The sequence below is a fragment of the Fragaria vesca genome, linkage group LG1 (assembly GCF_000184155.1).
Source record: "Fragaria vesca subsp. vesca linkage group LG1, FraVesHawaii_1.0, whole genome shotgun sequence".
Taxonomy (NCBI): domain Eukaryota; kingdom Viridiplantae; phylum Streptophyta; class Magnoliopsida; order Rosales; family Rosaceae; genus Fragaria; species Fragaria vesca.
This window is the reverse complement of record NC_020491.1, coordinates 19,347,491-19,364,794: the sequence shown is the minus strand read 5'-3', so window position 1 is coordinate 19,364,794 and position 17,304 is coordinate 19,347,491. Positions and strand designations below refer to the sequence as shown.

Here is a 17,304-nt window from a genome sequence, read left to right as displayed (position 1 = left end):
AAACGGAGAGGGGTTAGTGTGCTGTATATGTACATGCCCACCCACCAACCTAATACGAGGCTTTTTGGTGGCTCAGCGGCTTCGGAGGGGATGGGTACTCCGAGGTTAAGCATGTCGATGCGAGAGCAATCCCAGGATGGGTGACCTACTGGGAAGTTGCTCCTGAGCTGCCGGAAACAAAACCGTGAGGGCCGGGGGCCCAAAGCGGACAATATCGTGTTACGGCGGAACGGGTCCCGGGATGTGACACTGGGTGTGTAACTATTGTTTGTTTCTACAATATCTTGCTCTCCGACCATCATTTATGTCAGGTTTTCTATTCAGCTTTTATGAAATCATTTGGCAGAAGAAACAAACGGAATGGAGTTTTTTCTCGACAACAACAAACAGAATGGTAGGGGTGGGCGTGGTTTGGTTCGGATCGGCTTAAGGCTCAAACCATAACCGAACCACTTTTTTCGGTTTTACAATATTTCAAACCGAAATCACATTTCAAAAGGGTTGAACCGATTATTTCGGTTACACCATTTTTCTGTGCAGTGCGGGTCGGTTTCGCTATGAAACCAATTTATTTATTTAAGCAAGAAATGGTTACCAAAAGTTATGCTTATTTTTACTTAACAATGTCGGTAAGGCATATTAATGTATTTAGTCCACATTAATCTACAAATATCATCCATATCAAGTAACTAACTAAAATATCATATTTGATTACTTAACAAACACACATATATATCAACTATCATTTAAATATAGCAATTTGCGTCTGCAAACTTAAACATAAGTGAATTTTTTATATGTTATGAACCAAAACAATTATCAACAGAAAAATAAAATATAAGAAAAATGTAATTCGATGCGGTTCAGTTTAAATCGGGTGGTTTATAACTCGAAACCGTAACCGAACCGTTTTAATATGGTTCGGTGAGGTGTGACCATAAAACGACACCGTTTTAGTTCGGTGCGGTTACCGAATCTTATTTTTCGGTGCGGTTCGAGTCAGTAACCGCATATTTGATGCAAATTGCCCACCCCTACAGAATGGAGTTGGATCAGAAATCTTGCAAAAAGAGTATAAACTTTGGTGAAGATAAAAAGCGCGAGGAAAAAAGCACCCTTGAAAATATGTCACGCAACAGACGCCGTTACTGGCTTAATGACTATAGGTACCAATCCAAACTTGGAGTACCAATTTAATATTTCTAAAAATTGATATACCAAAGTTTATAAGGAGCTAAAGTTGAGATACTAGTGATATTCCTTCATGCAAATGTTTTTCCCGTTTTAATTATTGTTGACCATGTTAAATATGCCAAACCATTTTCTACCCATTGCACCACTCCCTCTTGCTTGGTTTTCAATTCGAAAGAATTTAATGTATCATACATACTAAACATAAGTCAGTATGGATGACAAAGATCGAAGTCAGGACGGAGCTTCGACGATACTGTACGGTGCAAGGGCGTTGGATCAGCGGGTGAGCCTTTTCCGAATGGGCCTTGAGATGGACTCTTATCTAGCGGCTGTTTTGGGTTCTAAGTTGGGCTAGGGTTTTTCTTTAGCCCAATTCAAAGTATTTAGCTAGTTTATTTACCGTAAATCCTTTTTTAGGATGTGTGATTTTTCTAAGTATTAGTACTTCAATATTTCTTTGTTTAGAAATAAGTGAACGAAATTTTGTAATTAGTGGTGCTAGCATGCCAAGTCCTTAACTTGTCTAAACGTTTGGTAAGGGAGGGCATGTATCAGTGTCATTCTAACTTGAGTATCAATGAATTTGCCGTATGGCTTTTGTCAAAAAAAAAAACACATAAGCCAGTGTGATCAGCATCCAAGTTTTGAATTGAAAGATGTGTTGTGTAGTAAGTGGCTTATTCCAACCCTTGGAGCAAGGTTCCATAATGCGTACCATACTTTATTAGACTTGTTACAATCTTCCAGTCTGAGAATTTTAAGGAGAAAGAGTCTTGCACTTGTTTGGTTATTCATTTATTCATTTTGGTTGTTGTTTTCGCTACTAAATGACTAAGGATTAGATGCATAACAATCAAGGTAGACATGAGGTGTATGCGAAGAGGGCACCTCAGTTTCCAATGAAGTAAACTCAACTTATCATATGATGATTATGATCAATCTTTTGCTTATACAAGGATTTTTCAATTTTCAAGTTAAAAGAAGAAGCAAAAACCGCAACTATATTCATCATATTCATATGAATGACGAAAGAGTAACAAAGTCAGGATTAATTCAGGACTATGATAAATCCAACTACATTCTTCATATTGCTGTTATTATTATTCATATAATTCTCACCCATGACAACTCTACCATCCATTAGCGACGTATAGCTGCATGGAAGATTCTTAATCTTCTGTTGAGCTCTCCTCTCCACATCACTCTTCAGCCTATGCAACGCCTTAGAGTAACTCTCTAAGTCTAACTCCTTAAGAGTTTGATCCATCATCTCCTCCTCCCACCACAACTCGGCGGGAACAGCCCCTCTCGTCTCATGTTTCCTCTGTTGTATCATTTTGGCTCGTTTATTCTCCTCCTCCAGCTGCCTCCGAGCCTCCAATAACTGTTGTCTTAGCTTTGCAAAATTAGCAGAGTTCACGGTGGTGTTTTTGTTAAGACGATCGGACTCTAGTGCTGCAGCATGAGGGTCGCTCTCCGCAAGGTAACGGTGGATGACGGCGTCACAACTGGCGCTACCAAAACCAAACATCTGCCATTGCTGGACACTACTATCGCTATAGTTTCTGCACCTATCAAGAGGCTTAGCTCGGCTACCTTGTTGAAAATTAAAGGCCCTTCTTGCGCTTTGAGAAGGTGACGTGGTGGTTGCTGGTTGCTTCCACCTTCTTAATTTCCACCCTTCTTCACCCTTTGGTCTTCTTCAGTACTGGTAGCACTTCATTGTTATTGTTTAGTGAAGATAGAACATTGTTATTGTTTGTTTCAGCTACCATGACTCAAAACTCGGTAAACAAAGTATACACTTTTTTTTTCGGTAAATGAATTAATATATATAAGAACCTAGGCTATAAACAAGCCAAGGAGAACAACAAGAACAGTAGCGACAAAGTTAAAGCTAACAAAGCACACCTTTAACAAAGAGGAAACAATTAAGAGAAAAAAAACAACCCCTCATAGAGAAAACACAGAAAAAACTAAGAAGCTAGTCTCTATTCATAAAAAATGTACACGTTAGAAGGAGTATGAGGGATCTTCGAAGACAATAAGCAAGGCGAATAGACTCCACAATTCCTTTGAACACAATAAACAAAGTATAAACTTTTGTAAACCAAGTAGTATCAAGTTGTATAATTATAATAGGAAGTATTAATTAGTTGTGCATGTAATAGGAAGTAATGTGATTCCTAAGATTCCTAAATATTTGAGTAAATATATTAATTGATCAGAAAAAGATTTTGCAATCTTTGTCACATATTTTACTTTTACTTTGCCTTAAACTTAAAAATTAATTGCGATTCTCTATTTTTGTTGAGAAAATACCCATTTAGTACTAATTTAATGGGGAATATTCAGCTTTATTTTTCTGAAGTTTAACGAATCATGTGGGTAACATTGAAAAAAGGAGCATAGCTTATGATAGGAGCGTTCTTTAGCTAAATTCGGGCTTTTAGCTTATGATGAGAGATAGTATGAGTATAAGATTTCATGCTTCAGTACTCTCACAAGGTAATTTGGCGTGGTTCCTAGTTCTTAATAACCATGCCATATGCATTAAGATGTTATAATCGTTCTGCCTGTTCCTTCTTGCTAGCTTCTTCTTCTTCTTTTTCCTTATGAAAACTGCCCATAATTTGTTCACTAGCTTGGTCGAATGAAGGATGAAGTAGTTGTACAGTTATAAACCAATAGAAGATCATTCATGTTAACGAACTGTATATTATATAAATTTATACATTACAAACCCCATCACTTATTATGCATGTGATGATTAATGAAAATTTATTCTGGGTGATGCTCGGCAACCATTTCATGAAAAAATTATCGACAAAAATGTGAATTGCAAGCTTTTTATGTATGATTATACAATTTATATCCCTCCGGTCATTTTCACATTTTGTCTAATAGTCTTAGTACTCAATTTTAGCTACTCGGATCATGCTTGAGAATGAATTTGTGTGTATACTTAAGTTCATAGATATGTTTACATAACATACATGAGATATTAGTGAAAATTAAAAATTGCTTGTCAATTTTCACATTTTGTTCAATGGTCTTAATCAATAATACCCAAATTTAGCTACTCACGGATCTTGCCTGAGAGTGAATATGCATGTATACATGGGTTCATAGATATGTTTACCTAACATGAGATATTAGTGAAAATTAAAAATTGCTTCTCAATTTTCACATTTTGTCTAATGGTCTTCGTACTTAAGTTTAGCTACTCGTACCAGCTTGAGAGTGAATTTGTGTGTATACATGAGTTCATAAATATCTTTACATAACATGAGATATTAGTGGAAATTAAAAATTGATACCTAAGAAAATTAAGAAAGTGATATCGTTTTGTAATGTAAAGATTAACAATTGGATCCAAAAAGTTTCGTAATCTTTTATCAAATAATTTACTTTGCCTTGAAGTTAGAAAATCATAGACCTTATAGTATCAACAATATTCGTTACATCTTAAATTAGTATCAACAATATTCGTTACATCTTAAATACACTGTCGTATACTTTTGTCCAACTTTAAATTATTAAAATAATTTTCTCTAATTTGGATATATGTATATGTATATATATACAGATTTTCTCAGGTGCGAGGTTCGCATTTTTTATTACGGTGCAGATTTCCACTTTACACTCACTTTGCAATCGAATTTTCACATCTCCACAGTCTAGTATTTAGTTATTAATGTATAGATTATCTCTGTAAAATTTCAACCAATTTAGTTATCATTAAGGCACTCAAACTTAATTAAACCAATGGATGAACATAATTCTGTCGAACTTGAACCGTTCATGTTTATAACAGAAAAACACAGTTTTGAGTGCCTTAATGATAACCAAATTGGCTGAAAATTTGCAGAGATGATCTATACATTAGTATCTAAATACTAGACGGTGGAGATGTGAAAATTCGATTGAAAAGTAAGTGTAAAATGGAAATCCGCACCATAAGAATAAATGGGGACGTCCGCAGCTGAGAAGGACTATATATATATACATATACATATATACAGCCCTTCTTGGCTGTAGACGTCCGCACTGAAGGTTTCGGTGCGGATTTCCATTTTTGTACCACTTTCTGATCGAATTTCCTCATCTCCACTGTCTAGTATCTAGATAATATTGTGTAGATCATCTATACAAAATTTCAGCCAATTTGATGATCGTTAAGGCCCTCAAACTCGAGTTTTTCTGGTATGAACACAACCGGACAAAATTCAGTCCGTCCATTTGTTTTTTGAGTTTGCGGGCCTTAACGATTACCAAATTAACTGAAATTTTGTAGAGATGATCTACACAATATTATCTAGATACTAGATGGTGGAGATGAGAACATTCGATTGAAAAGTGGTGCAAAAATGGAAATCCGCATCAAAACTTTGGTGCGGACGTCCGCGCCTGAGAATTCCTATACATATTGTTAAGAGAGACTAATGAACGAACACCTTACACTGCTTAGAGACCAGGCTGACAAAGTGCTGGAGCTTTGGACTGGTGGAGCCAGAGAATACACAAGAGGGGCCAATATAGGAGAAGGTTATAGTAAACCTTCCAAGTTAGCTAGATCCCAAACACAAGATACATATAATTAAAGCGAAAGTTTTGAGGGTTTTGAGGGGTGCCATGGCACCTCTTGGTCTGTGTTTAGCTCCACCACTTTGCATTACGAGGATAACACGAATCACTAGTGCTACATCAGCCAACTCATATATGAGCTTCCACTGTGCAGTCATAATAGGAGACATTCATAGTATATGAATATATGTTCATGGTCAATAGACTTGAGAGGAGTTGATATAACCTGAAGAAAGTAATAGTGCTGTTTTTCTGCAAAAAAATCATGTGTCTGGGTCTGTGTTTCATAATGCTACTAGCATCTTATAGAAGAGCTAGCTGGGAACAATAAGACTATAGAGTCCTATCGTAGTGGTTCAAGTATTCTTACCTTGGAAGGCCATGTCAAAAGAGTTTTTTTTTTTTTTTTTTTTTTTTTTGTAAAAAGGCCATGTCAAAGGAGTTGTTGCACTCAGTTTTGCACAAAATGGTTATTATGTAGCCACTAGGGGTGAAGACAAGACTTGGAGGATATGGGATGTAAGGACACTCCAGTCTCATATCACAGGTCAAGTTTGAGCCTATTGAGCCTCGAGAGGTTCATGTTCTTGGTAACTGGCTTGAGGTTTCACGCTATCGACTCAAGCATGCATGGTTCGTCAAGTCTATGCGTATGGTTAATGCTTTGTTCTTCTTATGTTTAGTATATGCACAGTATATAGTATACAAGACAGGCGTGTGCTCACCTAAGGCAAGCCTCGTATACAACTATACAAGATGTCTAGATATGATATGTCTCATAGTTTCTTATGATTTTAACTTGCGAGGACGATTCCTAGTCGGAAAGATAGGCCTAACCTCTTGCAGTTGATCACTTGATCTTGCAAGAAGCAACCGAGAATCAGGAACTATTGCACTTCTACAGATATTGCTTTTTCATTCATTCTTATTGCCCCTATTGCTATTTGTTTCTCTCTAGGACTTAGATCTTCGTCTCTTATAATTCTGCTTCATCGCAGTTCAGTGATAGTTAACATTTATGCAGAGTCATGGTTTGTGTTCTTCCCTAAGGGACATGAAATCCAGCTTATGAGAAACCACACCAAAAAATGAACTTCTAATGACTCTTCTTCTTAAACAAGCTTGGCGTAACTTGCAGTCTCCTACTGCCTTGTGGGTTCTACTACTTCGAGCTCAATACTTTGCGCTACTTCTTTCCTCCATGCCGTGAAGGGGTCCTCTCCATCACTTGGGACCTATATCCTATCAGGAGTGTCTTGCTATCCAAGCAAATTCCAATAATCTCCTCCCGGGTTGTAGAAGACTCTCTATCCTTCCGGGAAGTTCACAGTGCTTTCAGCTTATCAATTCGCTACTCTTTCAAGTTACCGCAGTCCCTTCTATCTGACCCTTCCTCCTCTCATACCATCTCCAAGGCTGTGTGGGTCTATCTCGGCACTGCCTTAAGTTAAACTGTCTCATTGGAAAGCCTCTCATAATGCCTACTATCGCCATCTTGCTTTGTGCCCTCTCCGGAATCCGTGTGCCACTCAGGTATGGTTCCTCCATCCTTCTGGATTCCGTATATGCCATTCTCCAACTTCTTTGGTGGCTCGATGGTGGGAACAGTATCACCACTCAGTTTTTCGATGTCCGGAAACATCTGATGCTCTTTGTACTTTTGATCATGGCAATCCAGATCCTCACTCGGTTGTCTGTCTCAGCCTTGGTCTCTGCATGCAGCGGAGGAGTTTCTATCCCTCTGTAGCGTCTCTTCAACCGCCATCTCACTGGTTACTCCTCTCAACTTCTACAACGTTGAGTCCTCCCCCAATTGGTACCATCTATTTCAACCCGGATGCCTCTTGGGATGCTTCCTCACTGCACTTCGGCCTGGCAACAATTGCTCGGGATTCCACTGACACATTGATTACTGGACTTTCTTCATCAAACGCTAGCCACAACCATTGAGGCAGCAGAAGCTCAAGGTGTTAGCTCAGCCTTCAGCTAGTTCCATGTCTTTCATTGGACACTATCAGTGTCGAGATCGTTTGCCTTTGTCTCATATCGATTCTCAAATCCTTTGCCATTATCACTAGTCTTGACTCTTAAAGGGAGTGCTCTTCAGATTGGTTTCTGAACCTGCCCCCTTCCATCTTTCATGTGTTGTCTGCTGTCGCTGTTTCTGTACCCAAAAGGACTTCTGTTCATGCTCCTTGTTTTATTTCATTCTAATTTTCAAAAACAAAAGACAGTGGAATTTGTATAGCCATTTAACTGCAAATGTATAGTAGACTAACATTTTCCTCCAATGTTACTAATCTAATAAATATCTCATGTTCATCCCGCAAAAAACAGTCAAATGCCCAGAGACTAGTGTGCGAGAAATGAAACAAAATGCTGGTATTTTCTAAAATATTTTTATGACCCAATCATCTGCTATCCGGACATTAGGCTTACGGATCGTTAACGCTGTTGGTCCTTGCCTTGAATGAAGGAGAAGCGGCCCCCGTTCAATTTCTGCATTTTGATTTGCTGGTTCAATTGTAGCACTCTTTTGCCCAGTAGACAGTCCTAGCAGAATAATCCTCTCGATAACACATTCTGAAGAAAACTGAGTTTGTCCGAGTGCCAGATTAAGAGATGTAAGCTTCCCATCTGCGAAAACAAAGCGACGATGGATATAGGATCCTTGCTGAAACTCAAAGCTTTTTCCGTCATCCACATAGAGTTCACCTTCGGCTGCTTGTGAACTATTCAGTGCTATCACCTACAACAGGCAAAAAGAAAATTACAACCTGACATCTGCTATTGATACCACATAGACGAGCATCAACACAAGCATAAAATGGCTGTCGCCTCAGAGAACAAAAGACTACTTTTGGGATCCAACAATTTTCTTGTGATTCCTGTTCACCGCATCATCACAACTCTTACACAATGCAGGTCTGAAAGAACTGCTAACACTAGAGAGACATTTTTATAGGTTATATGAAGATGAAAATACATACTCTCAGTGGAAATGGATTCTTCAAGGATATATAAATACAATGAGAATGGTGGTCAAGTCATCCTGTCTAATTACACCAAACACCTCAAAATAAAATAACATAAAATTGGGATATACAATAAATCTACCCAACTTAATATTGTGCCCAAACATTTCTTGCTAAATTTCTTAACTCGTGTAATGCAAACATTGCTTCTAGGTCTATATATAAAATGAAAATAGACCCTTCACCATGTAAATGCAATCTTCATGCATCTTTACATATGCAATGAGCCAATGTGGCTTAGTCAGTAATCCAAATAACAGCCGAACACTATTAGGATATCTACAATCCCAAACTAAGTTAGGCCCTCTCAACATTCTTGCTAAATTAGTATGCTGATACATTACAGCTAGGACATACAACTTGGCTTCTAATTCTCTTTTATTAATATACAGCATTCACTATCCACTTTGCATAGCCATGGTCTAATTATGCAAATGGGACAAGTTTGCCCACACTTAAAAGTAGCATTCAGTTTCAATAGAAAACCTTTATTCTTGGACAAGTATCCATGATGGATGATAATTTTGATGAGGCATACTTGAGACAATCATTTATCAGAGCCTTCCCAAAGCTAAGGTGTATCAACATAGAAGAGTTGAGAGCAATCACACCAAAGATTTTGAAGTGTATTTTCCAATTTATATGCATGTTCGGACCGACTTATCTATAATTAGGAAACTTCACTGAACTTTGATTCAAAGGCTTACCAGAGTATATGGATCATTCACCATCTGGGTGGAACTCCGACGAAATCGGTCTTTCCTTGGTATGATAGTCCCAGCTCTCTGGAAAGCAGGAACACCCTCCTCATTAACATCCAGCTTATGGGTCTTACCTCCCTTGAAAGCTGCTCCCGTTTTCAGATCATACCATAATTCTTTCCCAGGCAAATAAACTGAAGCATGTTTTGCATGCTGGTACAAAAGAAAAAAGTGAAAGTATCAGCAATGAATGACAAAAGAATAAGGAAAAGGAAACAAAACATTAATAGATCTAAACTATTAAACTACAGTGATACCTCTGTATAGATCCCTTGTACCAAAAGACTATTTCCAATCATAAGAGCCTCATCATTTGTGAAAGTAGCCTCCTCGGAAGGAAACTCCATCCACAATGGACGAGCAACAGGAACACCACTGGTGTTTGCCTCTCTGAACAATGTGTAAAAGTATGGAAGCAACATATAACGCATGTGTATAGCCTCCCTTATACGTTCAGTATTTTTATCTCTGCAATAAGAAAGGCAAGGATTGATGATTTAGGAAATGGTTAGAAGTGAAAAAAGAGAAAAAAAAAAAAAAAAAAAAACAAAGCTTAGGATATTTATTTCTTGAGGTGATAATATGGGGTTTGTCAATCTAATCATTTGAAAATTTTATACACTTACTCAACTTTTAATCATCAAAGAAACATGTTTCTTGTCAACACCTTTTGTTCTTTATGTTTTTTTTTTCCAATGTTTTCAACAAACAGCTGCTTCATGGTTAAGGTTTCTATTATACAATCCAAGCAATGCAAATAACAGCTTTTTAACATCAACACTAATACTCAAAAATGATAGCAAGCCACACAGCCATGTAACTTAAATCACAATGAAAATCACTTGTACTCCAACCAGCAGGTTTTGATCGTATGCATCACTAACACGGTACCTACTCTTCATTTAAACTCGCATAACCATCTCAGAATTTTTGCCTGCCAAGAGTGCTAAACTTCGATTTGTAAAATATGAAATCAAAATAAGTTGAAACCTTTGTGGAATTTTTTTTGTATGTATTAACAAGAGACATTCCCTAATGGCACCATTTGTAATACGTATAAAGCTGTGAAGAAAAAAGTTTAATAGAACCATAACAATGCAAGTTGATTTCAAGCCATCTCCACTACTCGGCAAAGATATCATTTTGAGAACTGTATGATGCAAATCAAAACTCGAAAGTGAAGATAAACAGTATGCTCCCCTATAATAATTGATATTGGTGTATCAAATCAAGGGCAGATTTGTGGCAGCATGCTAAACTAGATAGCAAACCTACTCAAACAGTAGAGGAAATCCTACCCAAACAACCATGGTTCTCGTCTTTTGGTGTCATGATGAGCATGAGCTCTAAAGAAAGGATAGTATGCTCCTAACTGATACCAACGAACTAATAACTCAGGTTCCGGATTGCCAAAAAACCCACCCACATCAGCACCTGTACAAACATTACAACTATTAGTACCTACTGAAAGACAAACTTTGTATCAATATGATAAATATATCTTCTTACCAGAGAATGATATCCCAGTAAGACCAAGAGTCAAAACCATTGGAACCGACACCCTAAGGTGTTCCCATTCAGCTGTATTATCTCCCGTCCATACTGCTCCATACCTTTGACTTCCAGCAAATACTGCTCTTGATAATACAAACGGCCTATCCCTTCCATCACCTCGGTTAACAAGCCCATCTGCTGTAGCCATGTGAAAATAGTAACCATAGGCGTTATGTACATCTCGGTGTTCTGCATCTCCTCGATGTACAGCATCTCTAGGCATTGTGACCTGGTTATGCGAAACATTCATGAGATATTGAGATGTAGAATGGTATGGAACAATAAAACAAAACATAAGGAAAAAGGAATTCAAAAGGCACAAACTCGGCATTTTATAACAATCAGAAAAATGCATCACAAGCACAAACTGATAATTTCTCCTATCCTGTAAGGTTGAATCCCTTTTCAAGTGCTGCATCTCACTAACAATTCTAAAAGAGACAAAAGTTTAGCAGTTTATTGACCCTGAATCAAGATGAATTAGAAGTAGATTATTAAATTCCAGTATCTGTATTAAGTCATGCCAAGGAAAGTGTGACATATAGGTTGTTTAACAGTTTTACTTGAAACGTTTTTAGGCCACCCAACCTGCATTTAGCAGAGTAGGATAGGCAACTTTGGACTAATTGGCTAAAGCTGATTGAAGGGTGCTTGTTTAGGCATACAGTGACCACTGCTATAAGCGGTCTTGACTCTTGATTCACTATAATGCAAAATAGACCAAATGTCCATAACTATATAGCAATGAGTGGGCAAGTCTTCTATCATTTCAACCCAAACTTAAGCAGATACTTAGAATAGGGTCTACAACAAATAAGCATAGGCAACATCAAAAGAACTTGCAGACTTGGTGCTCATCACCATTTTTCTGTTGCATGTTGAGGAGCTAGAGCTGCTAGACTGCTAGAGTTACATTAGTGAGAAACTAAATTACAGATGGACAGTTAAACTCACGATATCGGTTGGAAGAACATTACATGGGCTAGCTCAACCAGATAATTAAACCCAGGCCATGAGTTCTATATCCAGAACCCATACTATATATCTAAGCCTACAATACACTAAAACGTAAAAGAGAATAATTACATTCTTTCTGCAAAGTTATATCCCTCTTTCCAATTTGACATTATTTAATAAATTAACTCAAGGTAAGGAGCATCCATGCAAGCAGACCTATATATTGTCCATCCCATTCTCTGGCAAATTTTCTGAATTTAGTTAGATGATTATATGCAACTTCTCTTTACGATAGACTTTTGCTTGGAGCTAAATGTCCTCTGATTGACTCATTCAATCAAGTGTACACCCTACATACACAACTATATGCACATCTCCTGTTTTTACTATCTGTAAATTACAGAAGAGTATAAGACCCTCTCAGGGAAAACAATGTTGGACAAGCGTACGCCCTACATACACAACTATTTGCACATCTCCTGTTGTCACTATCTATAGAGATTACAAACAAGAATAAGACCCTCTCTGTGAAAACAATGTTCGATGGGGGCATGGGGCTATATTTCCTTTGGTTAACTCGATCACACATACCCATAATCATCCCAAAACATCTCTGCCTCAACACACTTGATTGGTTCAAGCTGAATATCCTTTGCTTGACGCCTATACACAGAGATATAGCTTTTTAAACCTTCCTAATGATCCTATATGATATTCATTTGTTTAACTCATACACTAAATTTATCACATGATAATTAAGCATTTATGACAGCCAGCTCTCCGTATTCTTTGGTTAACTCAACTCATTCACTACCTTGAAACTCCAGCTCCGGTAAATATAAAGAAATGTCTCCATACATCGGAGTTAATAGTGGGCGAGGAACACAATATTGTATAAAGTTATATGGGATGAACAGTCATTCTGTGTTTTTGGATCAAATCCTCCGCCAATCAAATAATTAACAACAACATACCGGACACAAGGAAACAGAAAAGAGCAAACAATTCTGATGTTTGTATTAATTGAATCTTGGACATACTAGTATTCCTTGGATCTTCTTCCACTCGGGAAATGATGCTATATCAAGAAAGACAAAGATAAGCTCTTCCATTCAGAGCCATATTGAAGGCATCTTCCCATAAGCAACAAATCAATGGGAAGGATTTTTGGTTTTCAATATTGCAGTAGAGGGGAGACATTTGAGTAAAAGAAAGATTGCGCATCAAGTGTCTATAGTAAGAGTTGCAAGAAAAGTTCCATAAAGATCCTATTGGCCTAGATGATACGAGCACACTATCTAGTTTAGCTGACACGAACAGGAGATCTGATGAAGGACAAATAGAACTGTAGAACTAGAGGTAAAGATTCCAATCGTATTCTGCATCAAGATCCCTGACTTCATGATCGTTCAAGTTCCTCCAAAACCCAAAGTCTTAGGCTACAGGAAGGCTGGAAGAAATAGCACCTCATTTTGGCAAATACCGAAAGTTGTCTATATACAGTTCATAACCCTCATATTTCACCAAAGCTCAAATCTGACTCTAATAAGTTCATACTAAAATAACTAGTTTACTAAATTTTTATGCCGCAACAATTAGGGTCGTAGTGGCCGAGATACCCCCACCCCCCTTTTCTCTACAAAGGATAATCTGAAATCTCAGTCTAAGAGTTTTCATAATGCTACAGCAAGATAAACATAAAAAAATAAAAATTAAAAAATTAAAAATTAAAAATAAAAATAAAAACAGAGACAAGAACAAAGCAAAGAACCAAAAAATAATATTAACTGAACTTATTATATGTGTATTTACATTATGATTGTGCACATTTTCCTAACCATATCATTCATATGTAATAGATGATACATGTGCATGCAAACAAATGACATAAGAAGTATATATAACAGAGACTTGAATCAGTGTTTTCACTCATCCCGAAAATACATGATAAGTTGTCAAAAACTCACTAACCAACTTGCAACATTACGATATTTGATTTATTACAAAGGTAAAAAGATAACTTGTTTGGCTCAAGTGTTTTCTTTTTTAAATAGATTGACGAGTATGCTAGTTATGAAAGCAAAATAATTTTTAACTAAAAATTCTATAGTCAAAAAAAGAATGACAGATAAGTGATTTAGTAACATACCTCGGGACCATTGAAGACAGAGGGCTCATTCATATCATTCCATATGTACAAGGAAGGAGTCGAACCAACATAATTTTGAGTAGAGAACTTTGTAGCCCACCAGGACCTAACCTCTGGCCTCAACATATCCAAATATGATGATGAACCAGGCCAGCACCACCCATCATAATCATTCCCATTGGCATCCTTAACATAATAGCCGTTTTCTGTGGCTTCCTTGTGCACAAAGTACGAGTCATCTCTCTTAATATGAGGATCCACAATAGTAACCATATGCCTACCCTTAGCAGCCAACTTCCTCTGCATCTCCTCCGGGTGCGGGAAAAGCATCCTATCCCATGTCAAATACCTCTTCCCATCCGTGTGCTCAATATCAAGCCACAAAACATCATACGGAATATCATACTCATCAAACTTAGCATCAACTTGCTCCACATCCTCCTCATCCCTATAGTTCCACCTACATTGGTGATACGCCACCGCAAACAACTGCGGCATTGACGGCGTGCCAGTCACACTCGTGTACTGCCGCGCCACATCCTTCGGCCCCGGCCCCACGAAAAAGAAAGCATCCACAACACCAGCCTCACTCATCCAAAACGTGTCAATCCTCCCCTGCGAGGAAGGGAGAGCAATGCCTTCCTCGGCATCCCACCCTTTCGCAAGCACATCAATCTGCATTTCGGCAGCATTCAGCCAGAAGAACCCGGAAGTCCCCCGGGCCTTGCCGTGGGAAATCATGAACGGAATGGAGCCGTATAGCCCGAATGGTGAGTCATGAACATACTCAAACACATCCAAGTTGAACAACCTATACGGCTCCGATTCCTCAACCCCGGGGCCTCTAGTAGGCTTCAAGGCAAAGCTTGTGGCACGCTCAGGGATCCCATAGACATGATCAGCCCCGAAAAACGACACATCAAAACTAATGGACTGAGGGCCGTACGGCCTCTTATCCGTATGACTTCTAAACCTCTCTTCCCAATTCTCATCTTCTTTCTTATTCTCTCTCAATTGCTCAAAATCAAACAAGCCATTCGAATTCACGGAAATTACACGATTACCCTTCGTCTCGCGCACGTAGACCTCGAACGGATCGTGCCGCAGCACCGCCTCGTAGCCGTCGGATAAGAACACGACCGACGACGGAGCGCTGTCGATCGTCTCCGTCGAGAGCCGCTGCAGCCAGAGCTTCTTCTTCCCCTCGAACTCAGGTAAAACGACGTCAGGGACCTCGAAGCGTTTCCGCGGCGGATCGAGCTCGTCGATCTTAAGGCGGAGGATCCCGTCGTGGTAGGCGGAGAGAGTGAGGACCAGGGGCCTGATCGGGTCCTGGTCTTGTTCGATTCCGGTGGAGACGAGTTTGGCGGTGAGGGAGCCGTCGGAGATGGTGACGTCATGGGCGGCGAGGGAGGAGGAGGAGGGCTTGCGGGCCCGGGCGCGCTTGCAGAAGGGGGTTTGGTTACAGTTGCGGAACTCGTCTTTTTTCCATGAGAGGACTTGGGAGAGGTGACAGGTGAAGAGGAAGAGGAGGAGGAGAGTGAGGTTGTTCATCTGGGTCTTCATGGATTTGAGGTCATAGTAGGGACTAGGGAAATGAGAGAGAGGAAGAAGAAGAAGACCTACGAATGAAGAAGAGTCACAGACTCGCAGTGTTCAAGTGCTACCAAGAGCTTTGTGGAATTCGGATCCAAATCGACCCGAATGTCTTCATTCCGCTGACCCGACTAATTTTACTTTACCAAGTTAACCCTGACGCGCCCAGTACCGTTTTTGATCTAATGTACCTTTTTTCTAATGGCATAAATCTCTCCTTCTAACAAGGAGGTCAGGAGTTCGACTCACAGTTTTATAACACATTAACTATATATTTGATCAAAAAAAATTAATTCAGTCAATTTTCTACCCTTCCATCAATTTTGCTACTTTAGAGTTTCAAGATTAATCAATATACTTATCGAAATTTCAATATCAACCAACTTTAAGTTTCAATTTTCAGAATTAATTCATGTTTAAATAAAGAAATAAATAAATTAAAATGACAAAAAGGTAGCAAATTGGCTAATTTTAAAAAGGATTAAATTCAGTTTGCCCCCTCGTACTTTAGGTCAATAATCAGTTTGGTCTCATATCTTTTTTTTTAATAACGTTGGTCCTTGAAGTTCTATTTCATATCAGTTTAGCCTAATTTTTGAATTGCCCTTTTTACCATGACGTCATGCGCTGAGTTGTCTGCGAGAGTTTGCGTAAAATGACCAAATTAGCCCTACTTACAGTTTATACCTCTTTATACCTCTCTCTCTCTCTCTCTCTCTCTCTCTCTCTCTCTCTCTCTCTCTCTCTCTCTCTCTCTCTCTCTCTCTCTCTCTCTCTCTCTCTCTCTCTCTCTCTCTCTCTCTCTCTCTCTCTCTCTCTCACAGATCCGTCGCCGGCGCATCCTGACCGTCCTCACCGACCACGACAGCGTCGCCTCCAAGTGGCTCACCGAGCTCCTCCGCTCCAAATCCACCAACACCAAGCCTCCTCTCCCCAACTCCATCTACGTCTGCCTCGTCGTTGAGGAGCACCTCCCCTGCTATGGCCCTCGCCCCTACGACTCCACTGACCACTGCCTCGACCTCCTCACCCTCCGCGTCGGCTCTCACTGCCTCATGCTCGAGCTCGTAGTGGTGCATGATGGAGCTCGGCGAGCTCGGCTCGCATCGACGTTTCCAAGCGACGGCGTGCAGAGAACGTCAGAGAACAATCAGATCAGGATTTGATGCTGCTCTTCGGACTCGTAGTGTTGCAGTGACAGGCGAGGAGGAGGCCGGGCAATAAGCGGAGGCGAGGATGAGGTCGCCATAGATGGTGGAGGCACGGATGAGACTGCCCGCGACGGATCTGTAAGAGAGAGAGAGAGAATGAAGATGGAGTTGGGGAGAGGAGGCTTGGTGTTGGTGGATTTGGAGCGAAGGAGCTCGGTGAGCCACTTGGACGCGACACCGTCGTGGTCGGTGAGGACGGTCAGGATGCGCCGGCGACGGATCTGTAAGAGAGAGAGAGAGAGAGAGAGAGAGAGAGAGAG

At 39.5% G+C, this 17,304-nt stretch overlaps 2 protein-coding genes across 2 annotated transcripts; both read right to left on the bottom strand.

Moving 5' to 3' along the window:
• Positions 1 to 2,242: 2,242 nt before the first annotated feature.
• LOC101301829 lies at positions 2,243 to 2,725 on the bottom strand. Its single transcript, XM_004289456.1, has one exon. The coding sequence runs from the start codon at positions 2,723 to 2,725 to the stop codon at positions 2,243 to 2,245; it is 483 nt and encodes a 160-aa protein (XP_004289504.1).
• A 5,276-nt stretch (positions 2,726 to 8,001) lies between these two features.
• On the bottom strand, positions 8,002 to 15,803 carry LOC101301541 (neutral alpha-glucosidase AB-like). Its single transcript, XM_004289455.1, has 7 exons — positions 14,238 to 15,803; positions 11,087 to 11,360; positions 10,876 to 11,011; positions 9,835 to 10,045; positions 9,524 to 9,730; positions 8,497 to 8,530; positions 8,002 to 8,418 (listed from the first exon to the last, which is right to left on the bottom strand). Exons 1-7 carry the CDS (start codon positions 15,801 to 15,803, stop codon positions 8,171 to 8,173), a joined length of 2,676 nt encoding a protein of 891 aa, XP_004289503.1. The 3' UTR covers positions 8,002 to 8,170.
• Positions 15,804 to 17,304: the final 1,501 nt, after the last annotated feature.